Source organism: Lathamus discolor, chromosome 5, assembly GCF_037157495.1.
Source record: "Lathamus discolor isolate bLatDis1 chromosome 5, bLatDis1.hap1, whole genome shotgun sequence".
Taxonomy (NCBI): Eukaryota; Metazoa; Chordata; class Aves; order Psittaciformes; family Psittacidae; genus Lathamus; species Lathamus discolor.
The window spans coordinates 47,071,096-47,087,517 of NC_088888.1; the positions used below are offsets into that span (position 1 = coordinate 47,071,096).

At 39.4% G+C, this 16,422-nt stretch overlaps 1 protein-coding gene across 4 annotated transcripts in view; it reads right to left on the minus strand.

Moving 5' to 3' along the window:
• Positions 1-66: 66 nt before the first annotated feature.
• The window catches only part of PHACTR2 (phosphatase and actin regulator 2), a 140,385-nt gene continuing 124,029 nt past the window's right edge, over positions 67-16,422 (minus strand). For all 4 annotated transcript variants that reach the window (XM_065680688.1, XM_065680684.1, XM_065680686.1 and 1 more), the window contains 4 exons: positions 12,264-12,325; positions 11,104-11,241; positions 8,773-8,849; positions 67-5,631 (listed from right to left, as the gene is read on the minus strand). In XM_065680688.1, coding sequence (XP_065536760.1) covers positions 5,616-5,631; positions 8,773-8,849; positions 11,104-11,241; positions 12,264-12,325 — 293 coding nt within the window. In that variant the 3' untranslated portion in view covers positions 67-5,615. The remainder of the gene's footprint in view (positions 5,632-8,772; positions 8,850-11,103; positions 11,242-12,263; positions 12,326-16,422) is intronic.

Here is a 16,422-nt window from a genome sequence, read left to right on the forward strand (position 1 = left end):
AAACAAGCCATTGATACCTTTCTGTTCCAAATCACACCAGCTAAAATAATTGTCCAAAACACAGTATTTGTTTAATTCCAAAATTTATACAAGTTTACAAATCAATATACCACCACACAAAGTAGTGAAAGGAAAATATGTTCAGCAACATTTTACTATATTATAACAAGGTTCAAATATGGTTAAATTTGACATAGTATTGCAAGACTTTATATTTTTAATATAAAGATTTAATGATTGAACAAGGAGATACAGAGAATACTATTACTTTCTTTGTTCCTACCCAATGCAATATTTAGCTTCTAGAAAATAATGAAATAGTGGTGAAATGCTGTATCTAGTTCATATGAGCTCTATTTCCATTGAAATCCTGAAACAAAATGGGAACACTGACAAAGTGAAACAAGATCTTATTAATCATTAAAGTTCATAAATAGAAACCTGTCAAAACATTACAGTGAAATATGTTATTTTTATTCAATTTCTCCCTTTCTCTATATAGATACACTTTCATAATTTTTTTTTCCAGGTGTCTTAAATAGAAGCTTTAAGCTATTCTGGGGAATTTACTTTTCTTTTAATTTGATTCTCAAAATATTTTAACATCAACCTAATACAAACCTTCAGAATTGCTTTTTGTTCATCAAAAGCTAGGTCCCAGCAGTGAGCATTGCTCCGAGAGTGCAATTCATTTTACAATAAGAATTAAGATAGTAACAATAATGGAACTAAATGTGGAGCTCCTAAAGGCAGGAAGGAAGCAAGTGTTATTCTGTGTTTCACCCTGAGTATGTCTTTACTTTAGTTTATAGCAGTGGCACAGGTTGTAACTCCTAGAGATATGAATAAAAATAGATGACATGAAAGCATTGAAAGACACAGTTCTGGCATACCTAACAATTTAATGCAAATGTAGGCTTTTAGCATGGTTTACTTATCATTAAAGCATTAACAGCATTAAGATACTGACTCATATTCTAGTCCCTACTTAGGATGCCAGCAGTGCTCAGAGAGACCTGTCCTAATGATGCAGTCTGCCAGGTACCCAGATGACAGCGTGGCTCTCCACTACCCTAGCTCCAACCTACTGCCAGCTACAGCTGATGAGGGGGTTTCAGCTGATTCCCAGGCCGCCAGACTAGATAAGACACTTTTAGCCCTTGCTGGCTGGATCTTCCTCCCATTTTATGATATAAAATTATGGCTCAGACTGTATTTATACTCAGGTTAGTGGTAGTACTTTGAAACAATTTCTCTGATGTCACTGTGGTATTACTTATCACAGACATGGATTGAAGCATCTCCACTGGAAACAATGTGCTAATCTCACCTGGAAGGAGGGGACAAATTTCTGTAATTTCAGAGATATTTTCCTCCCTTCATTTCACAGTTTTCATTTGGTTTTCAATGAAAAAAGAAGAAAAGTGTTAATCTGATACGGTTTTTACATGTCAGCACTGAGGTTGTGGTGCTTCTCAAAGCACTAGCTCTCCAATGTGGCCAAAGCAGTAGCTGGTGCTGCCCTGGCCCACACCACATCAGAAGGCAGTAAAGTCCACCACAGCAAGGGACATGCACAGCTGTAGGCAAATGTTAAGCCCAACAAATAAATATACTCTTGTAGACCTACAAATGTCTGTGAATACTTTCAATGATTTTGAAGAGACACTGCTGCTGGTCCTACCTTTTTCCAAATCACCAGCTGAAATGATATTTAGTTTAAATAATCATTAACATTTTAATAATTTTTTTTGGTACTTGTTGAATCAACACATATATTACAATTGGAAGAAATTCTGATAGATTATTTTTCATTTGAAACCACTAAATTCAGTTATAAGAACTGATTTATATTGCCTGAAAGAAGAGAGAGATGAGAGACATTCTAGAACCATTTCAATTTATTATGTGAGGAAGAAATCAGGATTTGTAAGCATCCACTTTTCCGCACTCATAGCAACATGCTGTCATGTGTGAGCCTACCGACAAAAATCTCATGTATGAGGTCATTTCAGCACCACGACTTCAAGCTAGTAATTTTCTCTTTGTGTGGATGTAGACATCTGAGCTCATATCTGACTGTGGAACACAGGTATGCGTGTGAGGTTTGTCATATGTTCTGGATGACGTTTAAATGATCTGTCCAACTCGATAAAAATTGACACAGTGAACCCTTTAGACAACTGGGCTGTACTATGCATTGCATGGAAATTGTTAGTTTTTAATTTGCCTTTTTTACATCTTTTTATCCTCAAGGATTACTTACTCAGGAGTTTCTCAGGACTTGTTCTGATGTTCCCTTCTAACAGACATGCAGCACCACAGACAGGTACATGACACATTATTTCCAACAGGCTGTTGTAACAGCTTGAAGACATTCAAAATCATGAATACAGAGGACCGGGAGATACAGCAGAAACCGACTTTAGGCAGCTCAGTAAGGTAAAGCAAACTCGCTTTTCTGCACATAGTAACATACCAAAATCTTGTTATTGCATGGATTACTTTCTACAGCTGTTGTTTTTCTGACAGTTGACACTTAGAATATAAAAATAGTATATACAATTCTATGTCTGTGTGTGGGTACAGTACACAATAGATATCATTCTAATTCTGCAAGTATACTACGTTTTTACATAAGTTCCAATGAAGACAACTTTTTGTCCAGTTACATAAATTTGGCTAAGTAGTTTGCTGACTTGTGGGCCAAAGAATGCATCTGATTATTTACCATCAAAATAATAAGAAATTACATTAGAAACTAAAGATTAGAAACTAAAACAGCATCTCTATCCAGGCTGGTATTCTGCCTCTAGCAATGGCTTGTAGGGAATACTTTAATAAAAACCCAAACCCCGAAGGAGGATAGGGAAGGCCTTAGTAATAGCTCACCTATGTATATCCTCATGTCTTACGGCAAAACACAGCTTGAGGAAGTCTGAGCCAGAAGTTGTATCCTCATCTTTGCGGTTTAACTGTTAAAACACAGAGAAGGTGGCATGTCCTTCCATCCATGCTCCAGGCCTACCATAGAAGAATGTCTTCTTGTGAAGTCAATTCATTCACTCTATTCTAAGAATTTAGCAAGTTTTGGTTTCCTTTTGTAACATGTCAGTGTAGCTACTGTGTAAAGTTTATATAGTCTGACCTTACATTTGTCCAAGTTATTCTGCCTGTGCAACAGCTATCCTTCTGCCTTTAGCATCGTGGCTGCTTTCAAATGCTTCAAAGTGATTAAGGCAACACTGAGGTCTATTTAATTCCTCCACTTGTTTCGTTTGAAGTGAAATGCTGTGGTTTATACTTCAAAGTCAACACAATAGACCTTTATAGGATTTTGGACACACATTTCTAAATTTGGCAACAACAACAACAAAGTTTAAGCAGGAGAAATGTTTCTTATGTGCTACTATTAAGTTTTAAGTTTACTCTTCAAATCCTAAAAGTAAAAATTAGGATTCTACCAGAATTGCTGACAAACCTTACTCTAGTGGCCTGATCATTCCTGTATGATTTAGTGCCAAAGGATACATTTCACTGCTTCCTTGATGTCAAAGTGGTGTTTCTATATTTATAAAATTATGGGACCTACAGAAACTAAACTGTTTTCTGCAAATGGAATCCTAATGGCTCTTATCGATTCCTTTAAAAAAGGGAAGGTGGTGCTTCCTTTTCTTTGCTACAAGCACATAGATGGTTATTTTATTTGGTTATTGATATTTTGGGGTCTGAACATCACCCGATTTTTACTAAAATGTATGCAATCCTAAGAGTCATATAAATCCAGCTTTTTAAAAAAGAAAAGTTTGTCAATCTCTAAAAATAGTAGAGTGACAGCTATTGGAAAGTACTCTCCTGTTACTAGAAGTGCTCTTTACTAAAATAATCCACCCCATTTATACAAACCTGGTCGTCTTGTAATATCAGTAAAGGGGGAGATCTAATTTTAGCCACCAACTTGCCTTCCTGCCTTTAGGCTGACATCTAAAGCAACCATCTTCAATTTTATAAACTGAAAACATTCCACAAGCATCTACTGCAGGTTCTGAGGTAAAAATCACATCTACACAGACCTTTTATTGCCTGAAAAAGAAATACTTACACTTCATTATTAAAAACTAAAAGGGCACATAAAAGACAAAAATAATTTGTAATATGTACACACATTAGAAAGGATAAATAAGAAATATATTGTAATACTGCATTAAATGTATGCATAAGTGAATTCCAGGACAACCCCCCCCCACCCAAATGTTGTGTACATTAATTCAAAGGATAAATAAGTGCTAATATAAGACAGAGAATTTTTTAGTGTAAACAATGCCACAGGCTTTTTAATAGGCCTTTGGGCCAACTTAGAGAAACCATGTATTGCCTTTCACACTCCATACCACTTCATTTTAATAGTACTGTATTCACATGTACAATTTCAAGACAGTATAAAAAATCATGAATCTAAGAAGCATTCTTCACACTCAACAAAACAGGCTGCAGACACTCTAAGGATTTTCCATTCACTTTTACAGGACCACTGGCTGAAGACATATTTATTCATCTGGGAGATCTTCCTCAAAGCAGTGCAAGAGTCCTTGAATGTAAAAAGTCCCATTAGTAATCACTGCTCAAGCCTACTGGTAAAGACTTTTATGCCTAATTTAAATTCTGATTTTGAATTCACACTAGCATGATGGCAAAGTTGTCTCCACTGCCTGCCACGGGTGAGAAAGATGATGATCTCTCTGGTTTGAACAGCAAGTGACAGACAGTAAGGAGTGTTTCTAAACATGAAGCATTTTGTTGCATTCATAGTGTCACGTTAGTTGTCCTCCAACTCCTGTTTACGTATTTCTGAGTATCAGGAGTATGTCAACATTAAAACCCCAAAAATATATAACTTGTTCTGTATGAATGTTCGGTGTATTTTCTTGAAGCATGCTCGTTGGGATTTAAAAAAAGACAGCTGTGTTATACTAGGACTAATTTCTGGCAACTGCATTTACTGGCACCAGAGAAAATTACAGTTCTTCACTAAAGTACTGATGACATGAGGACTGGTGGCTTGCTGTCTTTCTAAGACAGGCTGCTGCCACTAGAAAAAATACATGCACAGTTGCTCACACTCTCAGTTTCTCCTAAAAAGTAGGTTCTCCCACTGGCCAAGTGCATTGTCGAGCAGTCCCATTTGTTCCACTCTTGTCTGTGGACCAACAAGTGAAGTCTCTCTTCCCCCATGCTCTCAGTCCTTTTCACAGTCAGTTACCCTCATTCACAACCCTATGAAGTCTGATGAGCTCCTGGTGACAGGCTCTCAAGCGATTGTCTTCAGCACTTCCTGACTTGTGGAGCTCCGATGAAGAAGTCCACTGACTCATCTGTGTGAGATAGCCACAGAACCATGGTCTGTCTTAACACTGACAAACACTTCATGTGGGTTCTCCTCGTAGACAAAGCCTTTGTCCATTGATAAAGATGAGGGCCACATCCTTCATTAACCTCAGGGTAAGCTGTAGCACACACTCATACTCGGTCAAATTCCAGTGCAATCTCAGGTCTTCAGGACTTAATGATTTCCCCAAAGAAAATTGTTACATGAAATAGAGGATGTGGTCAAACAGTTATGGACGATGAAACCTGAAATGATAAATCATCGAGAAACTTAGAATTACATTATTTCAACCGACAATGACACTGATCCTCACCCTGCTCTGACAGCTGTTTATTCTGTTGCCTGAAAAGAATTATTCCTGATTTTCCTGGTCTGTGTGGGATCAGTCAGCCCTATTATTCCCCACTGTCTGTCTGTACTAGAAAACCAAGCAGGGCTACAGTGTATCTCAAGCATTGATGTCCATCTGTTTGTCCATATCCTTAACAATGTTACTGTGGTCCCTGGCACAGTTTTGCTTGCATCAGCCAGTACTCTTCAGATACTGCTTGGGCATGGATGATATTAGCAGACAGTGTATAGAGGGACATTGCCTTGTTTTGGGGTGGAGGGAAGAGGTTAACTGTATGAATTTAAGCTCTGCCAAGCCTGCTGGCCTCAGCACAAGAGAACAGCTTCCTGGCTGTTTTGTTTGCCAGTACAGATTTAGCTGCAATTGCACCAATTATTTGGTTGGTAAATTTAAGCCACAAAGCTTAAATTTCTTGGTTTTAATCCTTCTGCAAAATGAAGCTAAAAAAATTCTGGATTGATTTTTTCAAGCAAGCAGCAAATTTTTCAGCACTGCAGATGCTTTCGTCCTATTAACAGCAGCCAACTGTGACACAAGAAGGCCCAAAGACACCGCACTGGTTTTTATACTTTTAGGTAGGCCGTGTACATCACTCCAGATTGTCTGTATGATGGATAGAGAGGTGGGTTGCTCCAAAGGGTGTTACCAACCTTTTCTGTAATAAGTTAGCAACCTACAGTAATTGAAACTCTAACTCAGCATAAATGTCATGAATCCGGGCAAAAAGGTAAGAAGGGCACCAATATCACATGCTCAACACGTCTATCACCAGATTTCTAAATGCCTGTTTAAAAGGCTTAAAAAAAAAATCTATCTGTCCATGAAGTTGTAAGAGATGCAGCAGCTTTAAAAAAGCATAGGTAATGATGCACCTAATACAGTAGATTTACTTAAGTTTTTGTTTGACACATTTTCTCTTCAGTTCCAGAGAAGAGAAAGGCAAACAAGCCACACATTCCCCCCATAATGTGGCACAGTACAATACAGGGATGTCGTTCTCAAATAAAGGAGGTGTACACAAGAGCTGACATTCACAGAGATGCAGCTCATCTGCTGAGTGAGGGCACAGAGCATTGCAAAAAGGACACCAGGTTTTTGGATTTGTGTAGAACAATGATATATTGGACTATATATAGCATTTCCATTAGAAGCACTTTACAAAGATCTGCTAATATCCTCTTCCCAAATGTTTATTTATTTCTCTATTTTTAGGAACTCAGTTTCTTGGATTCTGTTATGAAATAACAGAAGGAATTAGTCTAAAATACTAGGAGTAGAAAAACAGTTCGACTGACAGTCATTACAGTAAGTGATGAACAATGAAAAACAGGGCTTTTGCTTTCCCAAGCTTAGTATCAAATTTTAACAATACAAAGATATTGTAAATACTGACTATAATATTAAAACACCTTGCACTGAATATGTAATAAGAATCTATATGCTATAAGCTATTTTTGTTTAATATGTAGCTTCCTTGTTGTCTCACTCTATCACAAAACTACACAAATGAGCGTTTGTTAACCAGCCAGTTAACCAGCTGCCAGCACAAGTGCCTTTTGGTTTGTATTCTCTCAGTGATCTCCTTGAAAAAAATTAAAAGTTGGACAATTCATTCTCTAGCTGGAAGCTTTTGTCTATGGGTTTCTTAAAACAAATCAGTTTTGTTGTATCAATGCAAATGCAGTGGTGAACTACGTTAATTTTTAATGAGAGGTCCCAGAGGAAATGGAATCTCTTTTTATTTTCAAAACTGCAATTGAGTTGAAACATCTGCATCTAATTCTGCTCTTAATTGACTTTTCTAGTGCTATTCTGCTGACTTCTGTGCAGTGGCTTCACAACACCACCACTGAAAATCCAAGAAAAAAGGAGGGTGGAGAGAGAGCCCGATTTCCCCCAGGTCAAAATTCTTCCAGAACCCTATAGAATCATTACCTGTATTTATCACAATTTGGCTATTTTTTATTCCATTTTCCAAGACCCTCCTCAAAACAAATCATTAACTTCTTAATTGGTTTTTCCCCCCACTGGACCCCTGAGATTTTTGGTTCACCTTTAAGAATCCAATTGTAACCAGTCTCAACTGTTTTCAATTCTCTTGAAAAAATACCCAGTTCTTTTTGTATGACTCCTGCCTCTCTGTACTTACGCTTCTGTGTTGCAATGCAACTCAAAAAACGTAACAACATAAGCAGGAGGTCACACTCCATCTCTCTCAGCGCACGGCCAGGTTTCTGCTCCTGCTCATTTCCCTTCTCTCCCTCAGGATGACCATTTTTTTAAAGTGACATTTTTATATATTCTAAAGAAGATATACTGCCTACTGGCTGAAGAGAAAAAGACATCAGAAGCCAAATGAAAATATACATACCCATATTTGAAGAAGACATTTCCTAATGGTCAGAATACAACACTAGATTGAAACCATGCCTCCCAGTTCATCTCCTGGCTTGGGGTTGCTGTTTGTGAAACTGGTTTGATTTTTTGAAAATTAATTTTCTTGTGTTATACCTACACTTCAGTGACTTTACAGTAGTATTAAAAACAAATATAATCGTGTTTGGTGAGAAAAAACCCAGTGAAGTTAGGAAATAAAGCAATGGACTACGTGATGGCAGAAATCACCAAACGCATCTCCCACTGTGAATTTTGCTTGTGACACTCTTTCACTTTCATGAGCAAGGGAGTACTACCAGAGAAGAACAGCCCTTACTTCATGCTTGAGGACTGTTAACTTCATCAGCAAGAAATGCTGAGTCCTCTCAAAGGATTGTTTTTTAGATGTCCCAAGAGATCTTTTTCAATGAAGCAACTGATCCGCTGCAGTCACCTTCACTGCTGTATCAGTTTAGGTTGTGAGATGGCACCAGCAACAACGGGAACCCCAACAGAATCTGTGGTGGGATTCAGATGGGATTCAAAGGGACTTATGGTAGAAATCTACACAAGTCATGAGACAACTGCAAAGGACTTGCAGAAAGGCAGAGGGTCACTGTCATCGCCCCAGTTTATGCAAGAAGAGGGATTTACCTACCTGGTAAATTGCCGACTTTCCTCATGTACTTCCATTTCTGTGCTTTTAAATTCATTCAGTTCTTTCCGTATGGCTGCCTAATAAGCAATAATGATACATGCAACCATAAGAAATATGAATCTTAAGGAAAGTAAAGCTTCTAAAAGGAACCTGCCCCTAGTCTTGCAGGTTCCCTTCCAGTTCTCATTTTCCTGTCCCCCTTACTGTAACCAACATATTTCTGATCCTCAACATGAATGACTTTTTTCAAGTACAGTTACATGGAGCAGTAATACACTACAAAGAAACTCAGTCCCAACAAAGAAGCGCCAAATCTACTGCAATGGGTGAATCAGCCTCCTGCTGAAATGTGGCACTTGCTACAGACAAAAATGGGCACAGGACTGGATTACCTGGACAACCAGCCACTGACTATGCAGCCAGATGGCATCTAAGCACAGCCCCTGAGGAGCTGGTGAGTCTCGCTGCCTGCACAGGCACTGTACACACAGCAGGGGCCTCCTATCTCCCTGCTGAAGAAAGGACTTCAGGAATGCAAGTTGAGTAGCATTTCTTTAAGTGAAATTAGTCACTTGTCTTGATTAGTCTTATGCAAAATGATGTGAAATATTTGGACATTTCAGGCTTGCATTTTCAGGTGGCAGATTCTAAAGAAGCAGAAATCCAGCACACTTTATAAATGCCTTGTTTTTTATGTTAATGAAGTGATAAGCAGCTTACTTCATCAAGTGTTGAACATAATTTCTGAAATATTCTAATATATACTACAAAGGCTTCTGTTTCTATGCCATAAGTTTTCTTATGTTCACTGTGGAATGAAACAACAGTTTATCTTTACTCTCTCTTTTCTTTCACCATTTTAAATAAAAGCAGTATCGTTTCATTAATCTCTAAAGAAATCTCATCTGGTGTGCATGCCTTTCAGCGCAGAACAGGCAAGCAGCATGATAAAATTACAGCATCACCAGACTGCAGTCTCATAAATGAGAAACTTCATTTTAAGGAGGGGATGGTTCTGTTTAGCCACAATAGGATGCTTACATGAGACTGCTGTAATAGCTAGGAAAGAAACAGCTATTTCTGAGCACCAAGCGAGCAGCAAAGACACCAGAGCTCCAGCTCCCTAACATAGTTACAGTACAGTTTTCTGCTCCCACTGGAATTAGAAAAATGGCTTCTCTGGGAAAAAGGGCAAGGGACTTTCCATGCAACCCAAGGTCTGCATTTCTGCTCAGGCCAACAAACATGGAGCTCACAGAACCAGCCTTGGGCACCTGTTCATTACAAAATGAATTAAGATTAAAAGCTCCTACCCTGAAGTAGGCAGGAAACACCACTGTTCCTTCTAGTGCAGTTTACCCTGGTTAAACCTAGGTAAACCTGAGTGCTCCAACCTCCCACAGAGATATCACAAGGACTTGAGAGTGCTCAGCATCTCCTAGAGCCTGCATCTACAAACACTTCTGGATACATTTTTAAGGTCTCCACCTTGACTTCATATGAGATTCTCCTTTGACTGTCAGATGAGCTGGCATTAATACTAAAATACAAGCCGAAATAAAATCAGTGCTTCACAGTGCATAGCTAAAAGACAGTGGGTTCTTGCACTTATTAGTTCTCATGCCAAGCACATCTCTTATGATTTCTGTAAAAGCTGGTTCAGACCCCATGCTAAAAGGGCCAGCATTTTTTGATACATCTATCCTACACCTTTCCTTCTATGAAGTGGTATAGGAGGGAAATGGAAGAGTATTTTATGATACTCTTTGATTGATCTGTTTTTTAAAAGAGAATCACAGAATCATTTGTCTCATCCTTTGTAGTTAGGCAGAGGAACTATTAACTGCAACATGTTGGAGGCAGATTTCCCAAGGTATGCTGCATGCACCTGGTCAATTCCCACACTTCTAGTTGTGGCCAAGAACTCTTAGAAGGATGGAGCAGCTTCTCCCTTTTTTCACTTCAATGAGTTGCACAAATAACTCTCAGTGGTAGTGAAACAGGCTTCTGCCTGCAGAAACCTTGCTTGAATCCCATGGGTAGTGGCCATCTTTGCTAACAGTGTGTACCTGGCTTAGCAAGCCTTTAAAAATAAAGGAAATACTGGCCTGAACTGCCATAATGGAGTTGGTAAATATGCTCTCAATAAGCACCTGAGTGGGTTTTCTTAGGTGCAAGCAATAGATGCATGGTAGTACCATGATAATCTCACTGCTTCTATCAGATGTCATTCATGATGCATCTGAGCATCTGAGAGGATGTAAACCACAGGAAAGCCCCCCAGAAGTGACATGCAAGAGTTTTCTTATAGTCTAAGAGTTTGTCCCTTGCCTTGTCTGCAGGAGTTAACCTAGCCCAAGGCTTGTCAGCACGACGGTCATAATCTGGAGAATCCGTGACCTCCACATACTCATTAAATCGAAGGATTCTTCTTGCTTGAAGTTCAGCCACTGTAGGCCTCAGGCTGAGCTGTAAGTGGAAGGCAGAAAATAGTACTTTTAATAAGATGAAATAAAACAAAAGAAGAGGGTATGATGTAATCTCAAGAGAATTTTAGTGGTATTTCTAAATAGGGTCACTTTCAGGTAGCTATAAAAAGGCACCACCCTGGGAGCGCTGCATGGGAATGGGGAAGCAGCACAACCTAATTTCTTCTACTATAAAAATAGTCTTTGTTGGGCAGGTCACAAAGAATCATGACAGTTATCCCTGGAATATTAACTGTGACTTGGCAACTGTCACACCATTTACCCCAATAGGCAACAGTCCGTTTGCATTAATGATTACACAGTCTGCCATGTTCAACTATAATACTGAAAATAAGCAGGATTTGGGGGTGCCTGCCTAACTAAAAAAATTGGGTTTGAATATCAGGGGTCATTTATGATGCCCAATTGTTTCAGTTACCTCAAAACAGTATTGACTTTAATTAACTAAGGATGATCATATTAAAGAAACTGTATTTTTGCAGAGAAGAGCAGACTAGGAATACGTATGAAAACTCCCCCATCCTGTCCCAGAACAAACTCCTGAAGTCAGGGCGGCAGATCCATCCCTAACTGCTTTATTTCCAGGACAGAGAGTGCAATCCCACCTGCAGTGGCCAAGGCAGTTAGAAGAATGGTGAAGGAATTTCTTAGGGCACACATTGCTTTGCTGCCTTCTCTGCTGCTTGAGGGAAGAGTGGACCTACAGGTACACCTGGCCTCTAACATGACAGCAGTGGTCATGCTCACCGAGCAAATATGTGTAATTTCTCTCCTCTGCTTACACAGACAAATATTAAGCATGGCCAGACTCCATATGCTTTTCCAGCAGTTATGGGAAACTGGCCAGGATGGAGTTTCCCCCAAGGTGGACTGGGCTTGTACTGCTTTTTAAACAGATTTCTAGACTGGAGGCATGAACTGATGGACATTTGCAGTAATGTATATACATCGATTCTTAGAATAATTGTACACAAATATACAATACAAAAAACACATCATCACCTTTCTACTGAGTTTACGTTTTATTTCTCTTTTGGCTTCCTGCTCCTCTTCTTCATTTTTCTCTGTTTTCAGAAGAGATAAGAAGGAGTGAATATTTAAGTATTAGAACTGCGCATGCTGTGTTTTTCTTGGTTGAAAGCTTCATGACTTAAATCCTGGCCCATGTTTCCTCATATTTCTGGGTGATCCTGCCTTCATTGTCTGCTTTTTAGGTTTTATGTGCTCTCATTTCTTTTCCCTATCCTCATTTCCCCTGATTCTTTAGACATCTCAAGTCACCACTGTGGGTCAGGAACACAGCAGAGGAGGCGTCTGTCATTTTCTACGTAACAGCAAAGCAGTACCCTGAAAGAGCTGCCTAATGTTTCAATTACTTGTCCTAACATTAAAATCACTTTTACTTCCGGCATGCCTCCTACTGACTTTAGAGTCTAATTACTCATAAGGCTCAAGAAAAAAAGTTTGTTCTGAGTAGCCGAATCAGCTGAGTGTCCTCTACTGCTACAGGATGCAACGAGTCAGTGACAATTTGTTTCACCATCGTTTGTTAGTGCAAATTGGTTTTGTTACTTTAATGTTTTTCTTTTGGTTTTATAATGCTGGGGTATGATTCAGCACTCAAGCCCTCTTGGTTAAGGGCCACTAGCTAGACCAAACGAACAAGTACAGCAGGAAATGATATATGCATTTTTTAGTGTATTTGGGCATGAGACTGAAATATGCTTTCAACAGATTTCTGTGCTAACCCAACTTGATGTCTTGAGTGAAAAGCACACTTACAAAGGCATGCTCATATGGACTCAGCATTTTTAATGTACATTTTGAAGAATATTATTTGCCCTTTCAGCCCACCTCTGAGGGTTATATGCAATGTTAACTTTGTTGTGGCTGAAATATCCCATCTAGAGATACCTGTAAAATTCTGATCCTGTCTTATTCATGGTTGGGGGTTATGGATTCCGCATTATAGGATGTGAAGGAATTAATTTGTCTGTTGTATAGATGAAAAGGCGGTTTTAAATCCCGTAGTCCTATTTGCCCTGTCTGCTATGGCAAGCCTATTGTGTTAGTATGGACAACCTGGCCACAGAGTAGTTTCTGTATCATGACTGATACACTGGAAGCAACACTACGACAGGACACCTCGTGGTATTTGAAGATTTCCTTTGCTAACTCAAAGGCTCTTATGCAGGAAGAATGCAAAGGAAGGGGGAAGAGAAACAAATGACAAAAAAAGAAAAAGAAGAAAGTTGCAGCAGGAAAAAGGTGATGGCAGCTGAAAGACCTGCTCTGTCAGGAGGGTCCAACACTATCCCCAGGTTTCCAACAGCAAGATGCAATTGCGCAGGCTTGCTGCCAGGATTGGGTTGGATTTCATGCTGATGGCGATTTTACTGAGATACTGAAATGTGGATGTAGTTTATGGTTTATTAATAGCTTTTCTCATAAATGGTGAAGATAAGGATGGTCTGTTTCCATACAGGAGCTGTAAACTGACAGAAAATGAAGAATGGAGAGTTAAAGATTAATCTACATTTTAATCTCTTTTTAATTAATATATCTATCAATAAAAAAGTTGGGTGTATTTAAGGACTTATAGCTTTAAATGTGAACTCTTTTTATAGCAACTTTGCCTAACAAAATCAAAAGCTCTCTAACTATTTTAGGTCAGGTAAACCATCTGTAGGCTTTTGTTTAAACCTACTGTGTTTGCAATCAATAGACATAGTAACTGAGGTAATTAAATAAAATCTATTAATCTGGGGTCCCATTTACTTAAGAATCATTTGGCATAAAAAATTCTGTCCCCTTATGAACTGAGTAGCTTAGGTCCTACCTCAGAAATTCTCCAGCAGCAGACACAGCAGAAAAAAATGCAGCTGGATATACACATCACTGTACTGCCTTTTCTTAATTTAGTTCATAAAATACATTCTGCATTATTCACATCTTGACATTTCATTGCTGTCTAAACCACCGTGTCTCCTAAGATACAGTAATAAGACACTCAGCGTAAGAAACAGTGGCTCGCACTGCTTAATTCATACCTTAAGGAAAAACTACCAACAGCACAGCCACCTGAAATTGTTGGGGGAGGATAAAATAACCCAAAAAAGTTGATGTGGACATTTAAGAAGGTTGAAGGTTAGCTGCCTATCTCAAGCTGTAAAGCTACCTCACAGGGGGTAGCAGATGACTGCATGAAAGGATGGCTGGACACAAGAAACCACCTAGAAATGGGTGATGAGCAAGGCCATCATCTTAGCTGCTGGGCAGAGGGTCCAGGCAGGTCCTGGAGAAGACTGTCAAGGAGAGCTGGAAGCCCACCTTTTGGAGGGCAACTCCAACAGGGAGCACCAAGAGCTTCCTTCACTCCCAGGTAAAGCAGGAGGCAATCAAACGTGGGGAACAGTCTTTTGTATGAGAGGTCAGGAAGCAGGAAGAACACTACACAGCCAAGTTGCTTCACTTCTAGGAATAAACTCAAGAGTGGAAGGAAAAAGACTGAAGTCTGGTGGCTGCTGCTAATATAATGAATCTGCTGGTCAGCAAGTGGCCCTCCATCTGTGGCACTGGCTCATACTGAAGCACCTCCTTCCCATCTCCAGCCTGCTGGGCAGTGTTGCTGCTTTAAGCTTGGTGCTACGAAAACATTGTTCATAGGATATAAATTCCTATCAACAGTAAAAGCTATAGTGTATTTTTCTTCTCTTAAGATAAAAGTTTTGAAAGTTACCATAGTGAGTTAAGAAGATGTGTGGTGCTAAAAAGAATGGGTCTAGAGCTCCTGCTTCCTTCAGGTGCTGTGGAAAATTCCAGCCAGAGGGCCAAGGTTTGGCTGCAGGTACAAACTGACTCACTTGCCCAAACAGGAACACATTAATGCATAGGAACACATTCTGGCTGCTTTCCACCTTAAAACAGACCTAATCTGTGCGATACAGGGTAAGAAAATATAAACACAATGTTCCCAGCTGCAAGTCCCCTCCTCAGATGTCCTGCTGCTGCCGTACTGGCAAAAGACCAGCACAGCAAGCGTCCTTGCTTGCAGGCGTCCGCAGTTAGATCCCAGCAAAACTATGGTTTTCCTCCTTCCCTGCCTGCAGCTCCTAGGAGGTCAAACTGGGATTGAACTCCTAACTGAAGCAATTCTGTTTAGCATCACTTAGCAAGCCAAACAAGCAGCTTCCCTGACATCTATACATTAGTGCTCCTGAAATTTTTGTCATATTGAATCTGGCCACCACCTGTTCTGTGGGATATTTGTTTTGTAGCAGAAGGGGAAAAGAGAAGAGAGAATTGTTCTGCCTGAGGACTGCTCCATTCTTGACCACAAAGTACTCCCGCAGCGTAAAACCGAACTTTCCACTGTGTTCCTATGGGATTAGCTATGTTTAGACTTCTCTGTGGGCTTGCAGGGAAAGAGAAAAAGACAAACAAAGTGCTTGCCTCTTGCAGCGGTCTGGAACACACAAAGTGGTTTCTCTTTCCTCATTTTACAAGCAATGATAATCATTAATATTCCTTAATGAGCTAGCCCCCGTTTTCTACAAAGCCAGTACTAGCAGGCATGCAGGTGCACAGCACAAGAAGCTCACTGTCCCTTACAAATACAGGAAAAAATATGGTTATCTCAATCCAAAATGCCTGGAAGAATAAAAAGGTTCTTTGCCATAATGGAACACTATAAATACTACTGGCTCAAAGCCAGTACACAAGAAACTTGTCTTTATTAAAAACGCAGGGCTTTATCTATTCCCTCAAGTTCACTCCTGAGTTATTGGAACTTTGTTTTAGTGTGGGAAGACTCAGAAGTCTGAGTAGTTTCATCCAAATTGTTTTTATAGAAATCTGCCTGCACGTCCTATGATCGTACTCGGTCACAGGATTTTCAGTAACTGGTTTATCTGGAAACATTGTCTAAACAAAACCTCTTTCAAGATAGATTTTCTCACTATCTGGAAACACAGAAAAAGAAAGAAATACTGACGTCTGAACGTCTTAAAAGATTTGGGTTGGACTTAATCGTGAAGTAAACCTTTGCACCTTTACCATTTAATGTCATCTTAAAGTCTGATAAATATTACTCCAAATACTACTTTCAAATATTACTTTCCCTTAGCTGCAGTTTACATACGCGCAATAATATAACCCCTTC